This window comes from Falco biarmicus, chromosome 1 (assembly GCF_023638135.1).
Source record: "Falco biarmicus isolate bFalBia1 chromosome 1, bFalBia1.pri, whole genome shotgun sequence".
NCBI lineage: Eukaryota > Metazoa > Chordata > Aves > Falconiformes > Falconidae > Falco > Falco biarmicus.
This window is the reverse complement of record NC_079288.1, coordinates 26,921,965-26,940,703: the sequence shown is the minus strand read 5'-3', so window position 1 is coordinate 26,940,703 and position 18,739 is coordinate 26,921,965. Positions and strand designations below refer to the sequence as shown.

The window sequence follows — 18,739 nt, the reverse complement described above, 5'->3', positions numbered from 1 at the left end:
TGGCACAAGAGAGAGTGGGAAGAAACCAGAGGCAGTGCCTTGGTTTCTGGATTAATAAAGATTTAAAACAAACAAACAATCATAAAAAAAACCAACCAAACAACCCAGCCCTGGTTGCACCAGGCAGGCAGCAGCAGAGTTAGCAGCAGCAGCCAGGCATCCCCCTGCCCAGCTGACACCCTGAGGCACACGGGACCTTCCTGACTGGGGCCACCTGCCTGCAACTGGCAGGGGAGCCGCATGGGGCATGGTGGGGCGCTACCGCCACACCACAGAGACCCTGGGGCAGGAGAGCCACGCAGTGGAGTCCCCAGGCTGGGCTTCACCCCATGCAGACAGCCCCACATGCTGGAAAAGAAGTGAGGCTGCACAGGGCTCTCCAATATGGGAACATATAATGAGTAATATAAGGAAGAAATGAATGAGAAGGGGCGGAGGGCAGGGGAGGTGAGGTGCCAGTGGGAGTGCCATGAGGTCGCAGGCCTGGGGTGGGACAGCCCAGGGAAAGAGGGGAGAGATTTCCTTTCCTGCCTTGAGAAACCCTTATTTCCTTCCCCTGGATTTCCTGCCAAAGGCTCGCAGGGAGCTCTGGCACGGATGGCTGCAGCCAGAGCTGGCACTGGTGAGAAAACTGAAATAGGACATTGGAGAATTTGCATTGGAGTGTTCACTGCACGGAAATATCTCTGCCTTGGGAAGGCTGGGTTTGAGTGGGTTTGAGGTTTGTTTTGATTTTAAAGATGTGATTGACATCACGTGGAAGTGCAACAAAGGGTAGGCACAGGCTGGGACTGTCACTGGAGCTTCAGCACTAGGTTTTGTCCTCTGGGGAGAAAGGGAACCAGGCTAAATCACTAAATCATCCAGTTTGGGGCCAAAAAAGGAGGCTGTGTTGGCTGTTCTGGGAAGGGACATGCAGGCAGGGCCACCATTGTGGGGATCTATCTTGGTGTGCTGGGAGCTGCAAGGTTAGGATGTGGGAGGAGACAGGTTCATACATTCCAGCCTTTGGGGCAAGAGCCGCTTCCACCCAAAGAAACACAAACATTTCCCATTTCCATGTTGCTGTTAAGAGGGTTGATGTTTGTGATGGTGATTTTTGGTCCAGTAAATAGACTGCATTGACATCAGTAGCCACCGGTGTGTTTCAGCATCTATGTAAAATGAGGAAGGGAGCAAGGTGGGACTGAGGCAGCAAGTGTAAAGGAGGGAAGGACCCCAGAGGTCTTGCCCCAGCTCTGACCCAAAGCAAGGGGAGAAGGTATAGCAGGCAGTGGGTGTGGCTGGCAGCTCCCCACAAGGTAACTTCCCTCCATAGTGGAGGTGTTCCAGCCCTTGGACCATTTTGGTTGCTTCCTCTGCACCCATTTTACCAGGGCTGTATGCCTGTCTCGTGCTGGGGACCCCAGAGCTGGATGCAGTATCCCCCCGTCCTTCTCCGCAGGGCTGCTCTCTATCAGTCCACCCACCCACCCCACCCTGTCTGGTGCTGGGGATTGCCCTGACCCAGGTGCATGACCTTGCACTTGGCCTGGTTGAACTTCATGAGGTTCTTATGGACCCACTGTGCCGGCCTGTACAGGTCCCCCTGGATGCTATCCCTTCCCTCCAGCATATCAACAGCATCACTCAGCTTGCTGGAAGACCAAACCTGGTGCGTCTTTGGTGAGGCAGTGACCACAGAAATGCAGAGTCTGGCCTTAGCTCTCTGCCAAGGACCTCTGGGGAACCCCTTGGAAATGCTTTGGCCATGTTAGCAGAGAAAAATAATATAACCATACACTCAACAGACTTTTGCCATCCATGCAGGGGTCAGTGATGGCAATGGCATGGCTCTCACTCGGGAGCTCCCTGGCTCTGACGTGAGTGTCTGTCTGGGAGAAATCCTCATGGGAAGTATTTTGTGCTCTGTGATTTAGGTCATCTAAAGAGCACAAGCAAGGAGAGCAACTGCCAAAACATCCACACTGACCTGAGCAGCTCAATCTTACCTTGGGAAGGAGGCAGCTGGTGCTTGTCCCAGCCTGGCCATGCCACAGGCAACCAAAAGCAGCCAAGGGAGCAGCCAAAAGCAGACCCTCTTTCTGGGCTCCATTCCCTGCGAGACCGTGGGCAAGATCCCATCCACAGGGGACACAGGGCCTGCCCGAGCTCTCACTGCCCTTGCAGGCAGCTCTGTCACACAGGAAGTGGAGGAAGGGGCAGAGAGGTCTGAATGGACCCAGAGGGGCTTGGAGCAGACCAGAGCAGGGGGCACAGAAACCCAGGAAGGGTCTTAGAGGCAGCAAGCAGAGAGGTCTGGAGGGGATGCAGGCATATATGGGGAGGGGGAAGGGGGTTGGAGAGTGTAGGGGTTGTCACACAGGGGTGTGAGTGAGCACAGAAAGGACCAGAGCCAAGCTGAAGGTGCTCGAGCACAGGAAGCAGGATGGGACCAGAGAGGACCCATCCCTGCAGAAGGGATCAGAGCTGATTGGGGTACGGGGGCAAAAAGGAACGGGGTGACATGGGCAGGCCAGGCAGGGATGTGAGGTTGTGGGGCAGGAGTGAGTGCCAGCACAGGGCATCACAGGAACTGATGGTATTTAGCACCAGAGGGACTGGAGGGAGGATGTGCAGGGGAAGAGAGATGGGGAGAGCCTACAGTGCACAGAGAGGGGGCACAGGGCAATGGGAATGCCCTCAGGGTGAGGGGAAGGCTGGTTTTCCAGTCATGTTCCCCTCCCTGCATCCACAGGCTTCCCATGAGGTCAACAGCAGGGACTGCAGGGTGCTTTGCACAGCAAACGAGCTGGGGACTGTGGGTCACCCCAGCACCCACCATCCCAGGGCAGCAAGCAGAGTCATGGTGGTAGCATCAGACCCCACTGCATGTCCAGCATCCATTGGATGGAAGTAAAACACCTGGGGAAGCCAGGAAATGCCATAAGCAAGCGAGTGAGGACAGGGCTAAGCCAAGCACATAGGCTGCTGAGCTTAAATAGGGTGTCAAGGGTGTGGGTGGGAGCCAGGTGAGGATGTTCAGGGTGATTAAGGCATCAGGGGCAGGGATGCCCATGGAGGGGTGGGGAGTTTAGGGGTGCCTGGGGATGTGCTTCCCACAGCCCAGCCCTGAAGGGTGCAGGGGGACAGGTACAGCCCTGTGCCATGTGCATGATGGCTGCTGCAGAGTGTCACAGTGTGGGGTGCAGGATCACCCCAACACCCTGCCTTGGGAGGGATAACAGGGTGTAGGTGGATGATGCCCACTGGAAGGCAGATAGAGACATAGCTCATCCATCCTGGGGCCACTCTGCTCACTCCATAAGCTCCTGGTGAAGCCAAGCTGTGGTAACCAGGCATTGGTACTCACAAGAGAGGCCCAGCCATACAAGTGCCCATGGTGTCTCCCAGCTGGAGTCACCCCACTGTGGGGGGCATGAAGATGCCTGGGGGCAGCATATGGAGGGTAATTTCATCCCCTGGAATTTTACCCACAGTTCCCATCATGGCCCCAACACCAGCATCTCCCAGGGCCATGGGACCCCAAGCCAGCAGCAGGCAGGTGGGACCTCATGCCCAGAGCTGGGTCCCATGGGGGTCTCCCACCCCATGCCAAGGTGGGTACCCCTGTGGGTGCAGCATAACCACCCCCCCTGCAAAAGATCCATTTTGAGCCTTTGTCAGCAAAACAGGAGCCAGGAGTAAGAGGCCACAGGGATGGCCACCATCAGCCCTGTCCTTGCTTGCCCAGGGACTTGGGGTGCCCACTGCCTGTGCAGAAGTGACTCAGGGTTGCAGACAAGCCAGGTCAGTGGTATTTATTGAGAACAGTTGTGGAGGGATAAAAATATTTCCACTAGCTTTATAAGAATTTATAAACCTATACTCTGCTTATTCTTTCATAAATGCCTCTATGACCATCATGCAAAGGTAGGTACTTCTGTAAGAAAATAGCAAGATTAAAAAACAGGAAAGCGCTAATACACTCTGCATGGCCTTGCCCGTGGGGTCCCTGCCTGCAGGGGCCAAGGGACCCTCCAGCTGGCACAGGGACACGGGTGGCACATGCCAGATGCTGCCCCAGCACCCCCTCCCAGCCTCAGCTGAACACAGGCCCCATCAGCCAAGCCACCTGGATGCAAACCCCTTGCTCAGGTGTGAACCTACCCGGGGGACCCCAGCTCAGGTAGTCCTGCCAAGGAGGGGATGCATCCCCATGCCAGCAAGCTCCCAGTGATCCCACCTGCTCCCAGTTCTGCCTCCACTGTGCAGCCTCACTGTCCCCTTTTGTCTTTCCCCATAGCCAGGGCAGAGCAGGGAGGTGTGTGGGGGATTGCATCCATCTCCCCTGGAATGCCCTGTGGCTGCTGGCCAGAAGGTGCAGGCCACGGCTTGCCCCAGGGACACGCAGCAGTGCTTTGCTGGGAAGCAAAGAAGATGGGGACATCCTGGGGAGACACAATACAGTGCTCTGCAGGGCAGCAACACAGATAGGGACATCACAGGGGACACAGAGCAGTGTTTTGCCAGGAAGCAACATGAACAGGGACATCCTTGAGGGACACACAGTGATTCTCTGCCAGGAAGCAGCAGGGACAGGGACATCCTGGGGACACAGAGGGATACCACAGACAAGCAAGTGGCACCAGGGGCCAAAATGCCAGCGAGGGATACTCCTGCTGCCATAGGTCAGGAAGCACCACAGGCATGGGATAGTCGTTATTGCTTTACAGGGCCAACATCAAGGGGGTACCGGGCTGGGCACCCAGCCTCTGATGTTCAAGGAACTTTCTCCAGGGACTGTGATTCCCCAGTGGTCTCCCTGCCACAGCCCTCACCACCACCTGGGGACCGAGGGTACTCCCAAGGAGTACCTTGAGGATAGGGTCCCTGCTGAGGACACAGGGCTGGACACAGCCATGCTTCAGTCACTCCTTGCATGGGTGCTGGCACAGAGGTGGCTAAGGGTCTAAGTGCCAGCTGCCACCCGGGCCAGGATGGGCGCTGCCCCTCTGTCCCCTTGGTCCCCAGGGTCTGCTGTCTATCTGTGTCAGCAGAGGCCAGTGGGGAGCAGCCCTGTTCCCCACTGCAGGGCAGCTGCAGTGTTGGGGAGGTTGGGTACCGTTTCCTCTGGTCCCCTTTCCTCTTCCCTTAAGCCAGGGCCAAGCTGAGCATAAAGGCTGTAAGCAGGCAGCCTGAGGTGACATGGGGACAAAGGACACGACGTGGGGAGCAGGCTGGATGGTGGCCCTCCCCAGAGCTGCAAGGGAAACAAGAAAAGCCAAAGCTCAGGGGACAAAGCTGTCCCCAGCCTCGAGGAGAGGGAGAGGGGCAGCAATCTGGCCAGGACAGGTGTTCCCAAGGCTGGATGCCCTGTCCCCTCGCTGTCCCCATGAGATGGGCACTGGTCAGTTGGATAAGGCGATACCGCAGCAGCTTAAGGTGGTGGGTGCAGTGTTGGTATTGAGTCTCGCAGCAGGGCTGGGGCAGGATGGAGCATGATGTAAACATTTCTGATCTGGGGGGGTGAGGAGGAGGAGAAAAAAGGGGCTAGTGCGAGTCCTTCATCTGCTTCTGGATCTTCTGGAGCATCTCCTGCATCCGTCGCAGCTGGAATGGAGCAGAGTGGGGGATCATAGTGGGGTGCTGACACCCACAGGCACGCCAGCTCCCTTGCAAACATATTCGGATCAAGCATCCCAAGCAGATTGGGATCACCCAGATCTGTGTGCTGTGGGACTTGTGGGGGAAGCCCTCTGATCCCCCTCCAACACCTCCTCACCCTGGCCTGAGAAGCAACAGCTGCTGGGATGCTGCAGGAAGGGTGGTCCCTTGCAGCCGTGCCATCACTGGGGCTGGGGACATGGAGGGGGGGGGGGGACTGGGGGGACTCAGCCCTCCCCTGCACTCACCTCCTCATCCTTCTCCCGGATGAGCTTCTCTGTCTCCGCATCAGGTACCGGGGGGATAACAGGGATGGGGAAATCTGTCCCACTTTCCCGTGTCAGCTTGCTGTGGGCAGAGAGAGGAGGTGAGGATGCTGCCACAGCCCTGCTGGCCCCCCATGGGGGACATTCCCCAAGGATGCTGCAGCCCAAAGACCCCAAACCTTGCCGCGTACCCAACACCCACCTGCACAGACCCTAAGCATCCCGGCCAGCATTGCACTGGGCCTTTTTCCAGGGAGGGAGGGTATAAGTGGCAGCTCCTGGCATTCCCCAAAACCTCAGCACCCTTGACCTGCCACACAGCAGTCTGGGGAGATCCAGGGAAGCACCACCACAGTAAGGGGTGCCAGGGACCCTCCCAGGACAGAGAGCCCTACCTGGCTTTCTCCATGCTCTCCCATTTTGGGAAGCATCCCACCAGGTTCTTCAAGCTGGGGTTGGGCTCTCCTTGCCCAGTATTTTCTCTGCTGCTTTAAAACATCTTAAACTTGGCATCTCCCTTCTCTCTCACAGCCACAGACCCACTGCAGAGTGGGCTCCCAGGCACCCCACTTCCCAGCGAGCCCCAGGACGGATGCTCTGCAACCCTTCTCCTGAGCACGAGTTCCCATTCAAGCCCATCCCTGCTGGAGGGAGCAGCAAGTATCCCCCTGGGGCCATCCCACCACACAGTCACGGCCAGCCAAGTCGATGGTTTCTCCCATGGCCAGCAGCAACAGGGAGGGACTAGCTTTCCTGGCCGGGTCCCTGTGGATGCCACGTGCTACCCCAGTGGGTAACGGACATGGCTGGGACACAGCCACAGTGGCTGGCAGGGGTCACGCATGCCACCACGTGCCACCACCATGTGCCACCACCAGTGCACTCCCTCTGCATGCAAAGGGGTGATGGGCACAGCGGATGTTACATGGGCAGGCTGGGCCACCTCTGCCCTGCAGGGTCCTGCTGTGCTGTGGGGCTGTGCCAGTGTGTGGAATAGGTTTTGGCCGCATTTTGAACCGCTTTGGAAGTTGCTGCCTGTTGTCACGGCTCCTCACTGTAGGGGACCTGAGGCTGAGAGGGGACATTGAGCTCCTTCCATCCCTGGCAGCAAGACAAGGCCTGAGCCAGCAAGGCAAGCAGCTAAACCAGCCCAGAGAAGACTGTCTGCCACTGCCTCCTGTACCCCAAAATTGCATCCCCCTGGCAGGGAAGTACAATGGGGGATGCCCACCCTGCAACCCTTCCCTTGGGCAGCCTTTGGCTGGGGAAAGCTAGGTGCCACCAAACAGACCCATCCCCCCAGCCCCTCCTTGCCTGGGTGAGCCAGGGCGACGCCACCGGCACACAGTGTCCTCCCAGCACCACCAGTGGTGCTGGCACCACAAGGGCCATTTGTGCAACAGGTGGACGGCCACAGGGCCAGATCTCCTTGAGAGTGGCTGCCTGGCCCTTGTGTGGGCACAGAACGACCAAGACAGCATTGGGTACCAGCAAGTACTTTATATACGGGCCAGGGGGATGGGCATGGGGTGGAGGGTGGCAGGGGCCCAACGTAGCCCCGGCCAGATCCTGGCTCAGTCAGCGGAGCAGTCGACACAGCACAGCCTCAGCACAGAGGGATGCCGCCTTCTCCGGCAGCGTGTATGGAGAGACCAGCTTAGAGGCACCTACAGTCACCACCACCCCTCCACTGGTGCTGTTGTTTTGGTCCCCCATGACCCGCAGAGCCTCCACAGCCCCCTGGCTAGAGGGTCCCACCAGGGAACCTGCTTTGGGGGGCTCCTCCCAGCAACTTGGATTGGCTAAAGGGGATGTGAGTGCCATGAATCTGGCTGGTACTAGCAGCAGAGCCCCAGCACCAGCTGCTTGCTTGGCACCTGCTCCAGCCCTGGTGACTGCAGGGTACCCCTCGCTGCTGCAGCATCCCCCCGCACACACACACACCCAGAAAACCAGCCCCAGCTCTGAGGGATGCAGAGCACCCCCACCACTTCTGGGGCATCCCCCAACAGCCAGTTCTAGGGGAAAAGAGTCTCTCCTTCACTGCTGGAGTATCCCCTTTAAGACAGACCCAGCCTTGGGGATACACAGGGTCCCCCTCACTACTTCCCCCAGCTAGCCCCAGCCCAATGGCATGGGAAGGGCCCCCCACTTCATTGGGTCTCCCCACCATGCCCCTGAAGCTTCCTTCCCCAGCCCACCATGCTGCCCAGCATGGACCCGCACACAACCCGAAGCCCCCCAAGATCACCACTTGCAATGGGCTGGGGTCACCCCAAAGAGAAAAGAAGCCCCCCCCCCCCCCCCCCCAGCCTGGCATTCCACTCCCAGCCCCATACTTGCGGTTCCTCTCCTTCACAACCATGCGGGTCATGCTCTGGATGCACTGCGTGCGGTAGTTCTCGTAGTGGGTTTCCCGTGTCACGTCCTTGAGGTCCTGCATGTGGGTCCTCACCAGCATTGTCCGCAGCTTCACAAAGTCACAGTGGGAAGGATTCTCCACTGCAGGGGAGCCCAAGGTCAGGGGGCCACAGCCAGCCCCCTGCATCCCCCTAACCCCACAAAGCCAAGCAGCACAGAGATGGGGTATGTGGTCTCCCTGTCCCCAAAAGGCGAGTGGGATACCAGGGACACAGCCCAGTGTTACCTTCCACAATGCCCCAGGGGTAGAGGCGCCCACGGATGCGCCGGCCTTTGGCCTCCACAACTGTGTTGCTGCCAATGACAGCAAAGGGGATGCTCTCCTGCAAGAAGATAGTGGGAGTCAGCAGGGCTTGGTCCTGTCCGCTGTGGCCCACATCACTCCACATGCATCTCCTCAGCCATGTCCAGCACCCATTTGCCATGATATTCCAGAGCCCCAGCTTCGGAGAGCCCCAGATGGGACAGCAGCAGTCATGGTATGGGTTTCTCCACCCCAGCCCCATCCCACCAAGCTGTAGGTGGCACCCATGGGGTCTTGGTGACGCATCTGGGTAGTGTGATATGTACCAACCCCATCACGCTGGGGCTTCTGGAGAGTTCGTGTGGCCCCAAAGAGTCCTAAGAGTACCCCAGGATGACATGTCTTCCCAGCATGGGGCTCTGCCCCTCCGAGGATGGAGCTGGAGGAGCCAGACCCACCTTCAGTGCCTGGTCCTGCAGCTTGAACTCTTCATCTTCATCTGAGTCACACTCAGGGAACTGGTAGATGCGGATGCCGTAGTGGTCGATCTCCTCCCGAATCTGGAGGCAGACAGACCCACTGAGGGCAGGGCTCTGGCCCTTGGAAAGAAGGTGGGAAGCACCACACAGCATTGGTGTCCCCAAAGGACCCACAAAAGCCTTTTCCTCCCCAGACTAGATGTCATGGACAACACCCCCAGACCCTTCCACCTTCCAGCTGAGCACCAGGGAGACGTGTCCTTGGTGGCCATGTGGGCAACATGGTCTTCTACAGTGCTGCAAGCATAGAGGACGCTCCATGGCAAAGTCCAGGCAGGGAATGAAGAGAGCCCCCAGCCAAGCAGGGACCCCAGCCCCCAGGACACCCCCAGCCCCAGGGACAGTTCCAGGCTGGGCCAACCTCTCCTTACCTTGTTCTTCATACGCTCCACCTCAGTGGGGGTCAGGGTGTCAGCCTTGGCCAGCACAGGCACGATGTTTACCCGCTGGTGCAGGGCTTTCATGAACTCCACATCCAAGGGCCGGAGTCTGTGAGGGGAGCCTGGTGAGCACCACCCCACCAAGCCCTTTCCCCAACCCCCAACATCCCAGCAGCATAGGCAGGGGCTGCCCATACCCGTGGCCAAAGGGTGAGATGAAGTAGATGCAGCAGTGGACACGGTTGTCCTGGATGTTCTTCCGGTTGAGGCCACTTTCATCACGGAAATACTGCTCAAACTGCTGGTCAATGTAGTCAGCCACTGGCTTCCAGCTGCAGGGACAGGAAGGTGACTCTCTCCCCTGTGGGACCCCCAGGCTTTCCCTGAGCCCTCAACTCAACACCTCCCATGGCGCAGCATCACAGCCCAACGAGCCATGGGCATCCCATGCTCAGAGCCACTCACAGTGGTGCTGCCCAGCCCCAGTGAGACCCCCCCACCATGGGACACACCACTCTGTGTTGTTGACAGCATCACCAAAGCCTGGCGTGTCCACAATGGTCAGGCGCAGCTTGACACCCTTCTCCTCGATGTCCACCATGTGCTTGGTGATCTCCACTGTCTGTGTGATGCGCTCTGTGGTGGCAGGAGACATGTTGACAGGGGAGGCACCCCAGATAAGAGATTATGGAGGTGACACAGGGAGATATTACAGCCCCCAGGTATCACACCCCACCCTGGGGGCTGGGGTGGCTTTGTAGGATCAGCCCCGACACATGCCAGGGTCCAGTGCCAAGAGATAATGCTTGATGCCATGGCTCCCTGCATCCACATGGATGCACACCCATCCCTCAGTGGCTGTGCTGCCACCAGCCTCTGACAGCCTTGTTCCAGCAGCACGGGGATCTGCTGGGGCCAGGCATCACTGTGGGAGCATTTTTAGCTCCCCACATGTGACCCCACAGATCCAGGACTGCACATGCCCCTTTACCCTCAGGACCCCCTCATGTCCCTGCATCCCCAAGGACTCCCATTGCATGGGAGGGCATGCGGCCACACACGTTTTAACTTTTGTTTCAAGCAATAGAAACAAATCAAACAACTGTCTCAAGCCCCTGGGGATTTGGGCAACTTTGGGCGATTTTAATTCAAAAACTGGCTGCAGCTGAAGCGGCACGTGCCCTGGACCCCGACTGTCCCCAGCCTCCCAGATTTGCTGCGGCTCCAGCCAATCCCCAACAAGCTGGGTCTTGTTTTCCCAGCAGGGACAATGGTCCCGCAGGGGTCCCCATGCCGGAAGGGGGTGGGGGGGGTGGGGGGGGGGTGGGGGGAGGGAGGGGGGCTGGGGGTGGTGTCTTGCTGCCTTGGGGCAGTCCTCAGTGCCAGCAACATGCCACGTGCAGCTTCAGAGACCCAGAGGAGCCCGATTGGGCAGGGAGAGGGGTTGCAGCCCTCTGGGAGTGTCACAGGGCTCTGCCACCCCCCGGGACACCCCATCTCTGGGACCATTACCCTCACCTTCAGCATTCAGCAGCTTGCGGTCTCTGTACATGTCCGTCAGGAAGAGGCTGTTGACCAGGGTGGACTTGCCTAGCCCAGATTCCCCTGGGACAGGAGGACAAGGGTGAGGGGTGGAAGCTGGTACCACCCCCCCACCACATGGCTTCTGGGATCCAGAGTCGGGTCAGCATCCCCTGTGCCAGGCCTGGCCCCCCTGTACCTGCCACCATGAGGGTGAAGTCAAACCCCTTCTTCACTGACTTCCGATGGACCTGGTTGGGCAGTGTGGCAAAGCCCACATACTCCTTGTCATCCTGTGAGCAAAGGGAACATGGGACAGGGGACACCACCATCCCACCCCCACCCTGACAGGCCACCCCCTTCTCCACCAAGGGGTCCCCCAGGGTTGGAGCACCATGTGATGAGGCCATGCCTGCCCAAACCCTTTGGGTTCAGAGGGTGAGACTGCTGCAGCCCCTCACCCCATGCCCCCCCCTCCCCACAGATACATCCTGCACCTCAGAGGAGTCGTAGGGGTCCAGCTGCCCCCAGGGGCTCCTGGGACGGTTGGGGCTGGGGGGTGGGGGGGCGGCAATGTGCTGGTGAAAATCCAAGGGCCGAGACCGGGAGAAGATCTTGGGGTCCCTCTCGTCAGCAGGTTCATCAGGGGGGACCCTGCCCACACCGCAGAGGGGGTGGCCAGGCTCCCGACGGCTCTCTGTGGGCTCCACCTTCCTGGGGCTGTCAGCCGGTGGGCAATCTCTCAGAAGCTGGGTCAGCTCAGCCTCCTCTGAGTCCTCCTCCAGGAAACGCTTTATCTGTGGATGAAGGGAGGAGGTGACATCGACGGTGGCAGTGCCAGTACAAGGTGACATCACCCAACCCAGCATCGCAAGACCCCAGGCCATAGCAGCCAGATACATGCACTTTAAGGATGGCAGGGATGGGAGGAGAGGGGTGACATGGCCACCCCAGGGGACCAGCCACCAACCTGGGGACAGCCATGGGAACAGCAGTGGAGACAGCCATGGTCCCATGCACCCCGGGTGCTTACAGCTTGCCATGCAGGGACGGCAGCCAGCTCCTGGCACTCCAGGGGACAGGGATGAGGACCTTCCCCCTGGGCACCCTGCTGCTCCTCGGGGTCTTCTGGGGTAGCCAGGAAACCTGCACACCCCATGTCCTGCCAGGAGGACAGGGAGGGGGTGCCAGGAAGGAGAGACACCAAGGAGAGATGAACAGCAGTGGCGGCAGTGCTGGCAGTGGGGCTGGACCCAATGGGGAGGCAGATGGCAGGCAGGGGTCTGCCCACTCGCAGGGTCTCAGCACAGGCAATATCACAAGGGGCTTCCATCCCTGCAGTCCCAGTGGACAGCCAGGACAGAGGACCTGACCCATAGCCATCACCAACCCCATGCGCAATGGGCTCAGGGCAACAAAACCTGTCATGCAAAGGGGTTACAAACCCCACAGCCATGCTCAGGCTGTGTCCTCGCAAGCACCAGGACACCCACACCCCCTTGCCCTGGCTCTGCCTGTCCTGGAGCTGGTGCAGGCAGCAACCCCAGGCAGGGGCCGGGGCGGGGGCCAGTCACAGCAGCCCCCAAGCTGGTGGCCCCGTAGGGTGGCAGGACTGGGATCCTGTTTACAAGCTCTGGTGGGAGGAGGTGCATTCCCAAGGGCATGTCTGACAGTGGCTCCTCCAGGACTGAGCCCTCCTGCCAGCAGGCACCAGGGTCCCCAATGCCCTTCCACAGCAACTGCCAGAAGACCCCAGCCCCACATGCACTGGGGGACCCCCAAATGTGGGGCACACAGGGTATGGGGAAGCTCCTGACCCTTCAGGCTCACATCTGGGAGCGAGTGCCCCATCAGTTCAGAGCCTCAAGGCAAGAGCCCTCCACGGGAACATTGTCCCCGCTCCATCGGAGGGACAGGCAGTCACGCCGCCGGCAAGGCGAGATGCACTGAATTAGTGGGCTGGAAACAAGGTCACAGCGCTGCCAGGCTGTGTGCTTGCATGCCTGCTCCCTGGTGGCCCCACGGCCACTGGCATAGGGGGGCCACAGTGCCAGTCTTGGGGGGTTAGCAGGTGCCCCCATGGCAGGAGCTACAGGGCCCCCCCATGCTCCCCTCTCCCCCAGCAGGTTATAGTGCTCAGCAGGTGTGACCACAGCACCCTCTTCCTCACCGACCTTGACCTTGGGGGGCTCAGCAGAATTTCCCACCTCACCACAGCCTGGCCAGGGGCCACACAGGCATGGGAGACAATGCCACCAGCACCCCAGCCCTGCTGCCACTCTATCCCTCATGGCTCCATCCCTTCATGGCTCCCCCTTGCCCCCCACCCCTAGAGAAGCCAAAGCCTCAGCAATGCTGTGGCACAGGCCAGGTCTGCACTGCATCCCTGGGGGTCCTGCAGCAGGTGCATATCCCAGCAAGGCTGTCCTGGGGATGGAGCATTGACTGTGGCACCTTCCCTCAGCACCAGGGTGCTCCAGGTCCCCCATCCCCACCTGCCCCCTCTCTTACCCTGACAGGAAGGATTCTGTCCCCATACCTCTTTCCCAGGCTGCAGCTCAGGGCAGGTGGCCATGGCAGAACCAGCAGCACCCGTGGCCAGGAGAGGATGTCAAATGGCCCCGGCTGTGCTGAGGGATGGGGAGCAGCATTAGCATAACTCCTCCCTGGGCAGGCACGGCAGCCTGGGCGCCCACAGCACCCAGCAGCCAGACTCTGCCCTGAGACTGGAGGGCAGAGGGAGCCCCAGGGCAGTCAAGCCCAGCTCCTGCCCAGTTGTTGAGATGTCAAGGACCAGCAAAGCACCCTTGGCCAAGAAGGTGGTCAACCAGGTCCTGGGGGGCTGCATGGCCACCACTGTCATCACCACTACCACCACCAGCAGCCCCCCTGGGCTGAGCACACAGCTTGGCTACAGTCCAGGATGACATTCAGCTCTTGGAAACACCTCTATCCCAGGACAAAAACCTCTTCCACTCCGGTGCACACCAGGTCCTCTCCTGCTTCCCACCCTGGAGCTCCCTGCAGCTGCCCCAGCAGGGCCCCACAGCCTCTTTGAGGGGAGAAAACCAGTTTTCCATGGAAGACTCTTTGAAAACTCAGCACTTTTGTTCCAGGAAATTAAAGTTTCTCTGCACAGCTCAAAGTTGCTGCTGTAGCTGGGCCTGATGGGTCTGGCTGGGAAGGACTTAACCCTGGGCTGGGAGAAGCAGGGATGATGCCCACCACAGGGATTCCTGGCAGAAGCTCCAGTGGTCCTACTTCCACTTCCCTGGCTCATTCTTGGGGAGGCAAAGAGTTAACAGTGTGCCAGGAGGAGCCCTGGATGGCAGCCAGGGTGCCCGAGCTGTCACTGTCAGGGGTCACCAGGGACAGTGATTCACCTTGATAAGTGTCAAAATGCATCAAAGCAGCTCAGGTGCGGAGCCGGGGTCACTTGGCCACAGAAGGGCTGCGTTCGCCAGGAAAGCACTAAAAAGCCCTGAAGCGTCGGCTGGTGCCGGTATGGGTGCGATGAACCGTGAGCCTGTCAGACACAGAGAGGGGCCTGGATGCTTCTGTGCCAGTCCCCAGCATCCCTGGGTCCCAGCCATACTCCTAACCCCAGCATTGGATCTCCCTGCTGCAGCTTCAAGGCCACCCAGTGCCAGCGGCAGAGACCCTGCCATGCCCACCTGGCTTCAGCCATCCCTGCTTGGCCTGGTCCTAGGGGAGTAATGCCACCATCCCCAGCTGACACCACACCTCTCTAAGGGAGCTCCCTGATGGCTTTGCAGCCCCTTTGCCCCGCCCCCCCCCCTTACAGGCTGCAGCACCCCACCATCATCCCACCAGCCTAGCCAGGCTCTGCACCCCATCAGCAGTGACTCTCGACCCCCAAAATCCACCCTGCCCAGTGTAGCACAGCTCTCCGACAGCACCCATTGCTTTCCAAGTGTCCCACCACACACTCCCAGCAGGAGCAGGGATTTAATGCAGCGAGAGCCTGGGGCTGTGCCGGTGCCCCCATAAGCGGATTACACAGCCGGCTGCGCACAAGCGGGCACTCAGAGGCACGGCTGTCACCAGCCCAGCAGCTCCAGTGAGGTGGCACTCGAGCTGCCTTGTCCCCGCCTGTCACACTGCATCACACCTTCCCCGCGTGGTGACAGCCCTAGGGCTGTGGCAGGGGGGAGGAGGCAGGGGGGAGGGGGGGCACAGAAGCATTCTGAGCCAGGAAAGCCACCAACTGCATATTTCCCCCTGGCACTACATTCCCATGGGATGTGTTTTCCCGGTAGGGAAAGGAAAGGAATACCCCAGCAAGGTGCTGTCCCCGAAGCCAGGCTGGCTGAGGCATCCCCAGCCCACTTAAAGTGACATCCATATGTGCTACCCATGGCACAGTATGTGCCACTCCACTGCAGCACAACAGCTGAGCACCCCAGGAACAAACACCCTGTCCCAAAGGTACAAACCCTACATGGGACAAGGGCATGGTGGCCCCTGCCAAAGCCCAGCTCTGCCAGGACCAGCCTGGGTCCTTCCAGGGGTAGCCAGCACCTGCACTGTGCCTGCTCCAACTGCCTCCAGATGCAGGGGAGGCTCCCGTTGGCATGCTTGCTGCAGTCGGAGCTTCTCACTTCCAGCTCTCCCCTCCCACCACAGCAGCATCCCAGTTGGGAAACAGAGTCTACCAACAGCTTTAACAGGAGCAGGGTGCTGGGCACCCTATGGATGCAGGGGCAGGCAGCAGCATGGGTCCCCAGTCTGGGCAGGGGGTCAGCACTAGGCAGGTGAGCACGTGGACTCAAAGCCTCGCCAACACATCCCTTGGTCCAGCAGTCCCAGCCCCTTTCCTGCAGGGAATCCTCCAGCTTGAAGGACCTACGAGCATCTGAGCAGGGACCCTGGGATGGCACCATGCATGGTGGCTCCCCACAAGCTGGGAAGTGACAGCAGAGCCAGTCTGGGCTGGAAACAAGGCAGCGTCTCAGCACATGGGGACAGGCAAGAAGATCCAGTCCACTAAGAGTAGGGAGCAGCAGCTGAGGAGGACAGCTGCTCATCCCTTCTCTAGGTGAGCTTTGGAGACAGAGGGATGTGGCACTAGTGTCGGGGGGCACCAGGTCCAGCTCTGCAGGTCTTCCTGGATGCACCCACACCCACCTCCAGCCCCAGCTCACCCCATGTGTACAGACAAGGGAGCCCAGCTCCCCTCCAGTACCCTGCTGTGCTGTCGTCCTCCCCCCTAGATGCTTCCAAGCCTGGATCTGGCCAGCCCCAAAGCCGTGGTTTGGAGCCTTTCAGGAAAGTGCTTGAAGGAGCCAGTTGTGACCCTCCACCAGTCACCAGTCACCCTCCTATCTGATTTCACTGTGTCCTGCTCTGGAGGAATGTGCCGGTCCCGTTCCCACGGCGGCTGCTGGGGAAGGACAGCCACAACAGTCCCCACCAAGGGCAGTTGTCCCAGCAGTTGCAACCCCCAGCATCATGCGAGCCACGGCCACAACCCTCCATCTTCACCCTGGGCATGGCAAATGCCTCCAGGTCTCTGCGGGGACGTGGCCCTGATGGTGGCTCCTGGGGACCTACCACCACCGAAAAGGGGTGAGGCAGGACGAGTGGCGCAGGGCAGGCTCCTGCCGAGCCGCGGAGGCCTTTGGCGGCCCCGGACCTTGCCGGTAACCGCGGGAACGTCTCCGAAGCGCAGCCGGGCTGCGGGCATACACGGCCGTCCCCCGCGGGAGGGCCCAGCCAGCCTGGCAGCGCCGCCGGGACCGCAGCCCGGGGACCTGCCAAAGGCACGGTTGGGTCACCCACGGGACCGCTCGGGGCCACTCGGGAGCGGCCCCCGCTGCCCACGCAAGGACACGCCGCGGGGACGCGCAGGTGCCGCTTGGAGCCAGCGTCGCCTTTCCGGGAGCCGCCCGCCCCGATGACACGGTGAAGGGCGGCGTGCAGGCAGTCCCGTGGTGTGTCCCCCCCTACTCCATCTCCCCATCGCCGGGACCCGGCAGGTGTCGCCTCGCTGCCCATGCCCCCTTCCCCTGCTGCGGCACCAGCGGCCCCGGCCCGCTCCGCCCCCGCCGCACCGTCACCTTCACGGAGGGCACCGGGATGCGGGAGCGGGCCCAGCCCCCGGTGCGGTGCGGTGCGGCGCGGTGTGGTGTGGTGCAGCCCCCCCCCCGCCGCCGGCCTTACCATGGCTGCGGCGCCGGGCGCCGTCCGTGAGCGGGGCTGCCGAGCGGCACGGCCGGGCCCTGCCGCCGGGATTAGCAGAAATAGCAGCCGGCGGGGGCGGGGGACACCCGGGGCGGGGCGGGCGGCGGGCGGGGCGGGGGCGGCCTCTCGGCACCCATGGCACCGGCATCAGCACCCGGCACCAGCATCAGCACCGGGCACCGGCATCGGGCACCGGTATCAGCGCCCGGCACCGGGCACCAGCATCAGCACCGGGCACTGGTACCAGGCACTGCACACCGCACACCGGCATCAGCACCCAGCACTAGCATCAGCACTGGTCACCAACACCTGTCACCAGCACTGAGCACTGCACACTAGGCACCAGCACCGGGGCACTGGGCACTGCACACCAGGCAGCGGTACAAGGCAGCAGCACCAGGCATGGGGCTCCAGCATTGGCACCGGGGCACCAGTGCCAGTGACTTAGTACAGGGCACTGGGTACTGGGAACCAGACACCTGCACCGGGTACAGCGCACTGGGACTGGGTACCAGGTACTGGGCACTAGCACAGCGCACCATGCACCAGGTCCAGGGTCCCAGCGCAGGGAGCAGGCAGCGGGTACAAGGCCCAAGGCCCCAGCACTGGGTGCTGGTACAGGTGAGAAGGAACAGTCCCAGCACCAGGCAGTGACCTTCTGATGATGGGCACCAGCACCATGCATTGCTCGGCAGGTACCACATATCGGGCAGGAGGCACTGGGCACTAGCTGCTGCACACCAGCCACTGGGTATTGGGGGCAATAGATACCAGTTAGTGGGTATTGGGTACTGGGAGCCACACACCAGGTACTGAGCACCAGACAATTGTGCTGGCACCACACATCATGCACCACATGCCGAGTACCAGGGATTTGGGACTGCAGTGGGCGTGGAGCACTGGATCCCTGTCTTTCCCAAGTGCTCCTTCTGCAAAATCCCAGCCTGCCTCCCCCTCCCTAACGCCTGGTGATGCTGCCTTCCGCCCTGCCTTGGCTCGGCTGTGACTGGCTGGGGGGCTGGAAATCTGGCAAGAGGAACCAGCAACCCTGCAGGCTGTGTCCCTGTCCCCATCCTCATCCAATGACAGGGGTTGTGGCCCCTTCCCAGGATGCCCCTGGCCTCAGGCCCATGCTCCCAAAGGCAGCGGGTGGGTGCCAGTGGCACGTGGCTGTATCCGCCCCATCCTCGCCGAGGGCAGGGGAGGACACTGGCACAGCCAGCCAGGGCGACATGGGGTGCTTGTGTTCCTGGTCTTTCATAAGGGCTGGGGCAGGCTTGGCTGGTGGCAACCATTCCCTGCAGTGAGCAGCTCCAGAGGCTCAACCATCCCCAAATTTCAGCCTCCCAGTCCAGCTACCCCCCCAAAGCCTGTCCTTGTCCCCCACAAATGCATCCCATGTAAGGGGTGAAGGGGATGGCAAGGTCACATGCTTCCCCAGCACATCCCTCTCATGGGCAGCTTCTCCCTGCCTCAGTTTCCCTACCCACAATAAAAATCCAGTGGTCTCAGCAGGAA

General features: G+C 60.5%; 1 protein-coding gene across 3 annotated transcripts; it reads right to left on the bottom strand.

Annotated features, from left to right (window-relative positions):
- Positions 1-1,485: 1,485 nt before the first annotated feature.
- On the bottom strand, positions 1,486-17,304 carry LOC130143683 (septin-4-like). 3 transcript variants are annotated; one of them, XM_056326525.1, is made up of 12 exons: positions 17,201-17,304; positions 11,515-11,814; positions 11,217-11,310; positions 11,015-11,101; positions 10,009-10,132; positions 9,694-9,828; positions 9,488-9,605; positions 9,036-9,137; positions 8,560-8,656; positions 8,252-8,414; positions 5,895-5,994; positions 1,486-5,592 (listed from the first exon to the last, which is right to left on the bottom strand). In XM_056326525.1, exons 1-12 carry the CDS (start codon positions 17,201-17,203, stop codon positions 5,533-5,535), a joined length of 1,383 nt encoding a protein of 460 aa, XP_056182500.1. In that variant the 5' UTR covers positions 17,204-17,304; the 3' UTR covers positions 1,486-5,532. The 3 variants fall into 3 exon arrangements, with proteins under 3 accessions (XP_056182500.1, XP_056182499.1, XP_056182501.1); XM_056326524.1 differs by lacking the exon at positions 17,201-17,304 and adding an exon at positions 13,557-13,643; XM_056326526.1 differs by lacking the exons at positions 1,486-5,592; positions 5,895-5,994; positions 17,201-17,304 and adding exons at positions 6,005-7,538; positions 13,557-13,643.
- Between the last annotated feature and the right edge of the window lie 1,435 nt (positions 17,305-18,739).

Bases quoted from the DNA above. Each gene is read 5' to 3' on its own strand.
- LOC130143683 (XM_056326524.1), bottom strand. From the start codon at position 13,592: ATGGCCACCTGCCCTGAGCTGCAGCCTGGGAAAGAG. The intron at 11,815-13,556 runs GTATGGGGACAG...CTTCATCCACAG, and splicing joins AGCTGCAGCCTGGGAAAGAG to ATAAAGCGTTTCCTGGAGGA. The intron at 9,138-9,487 runs GTAAGGAGAGGT...GTCTGCCTCCAG, and splicing joins TGGAGCGTATGAAGAACAAG to ATTCGGGAGGAGATCGACCA.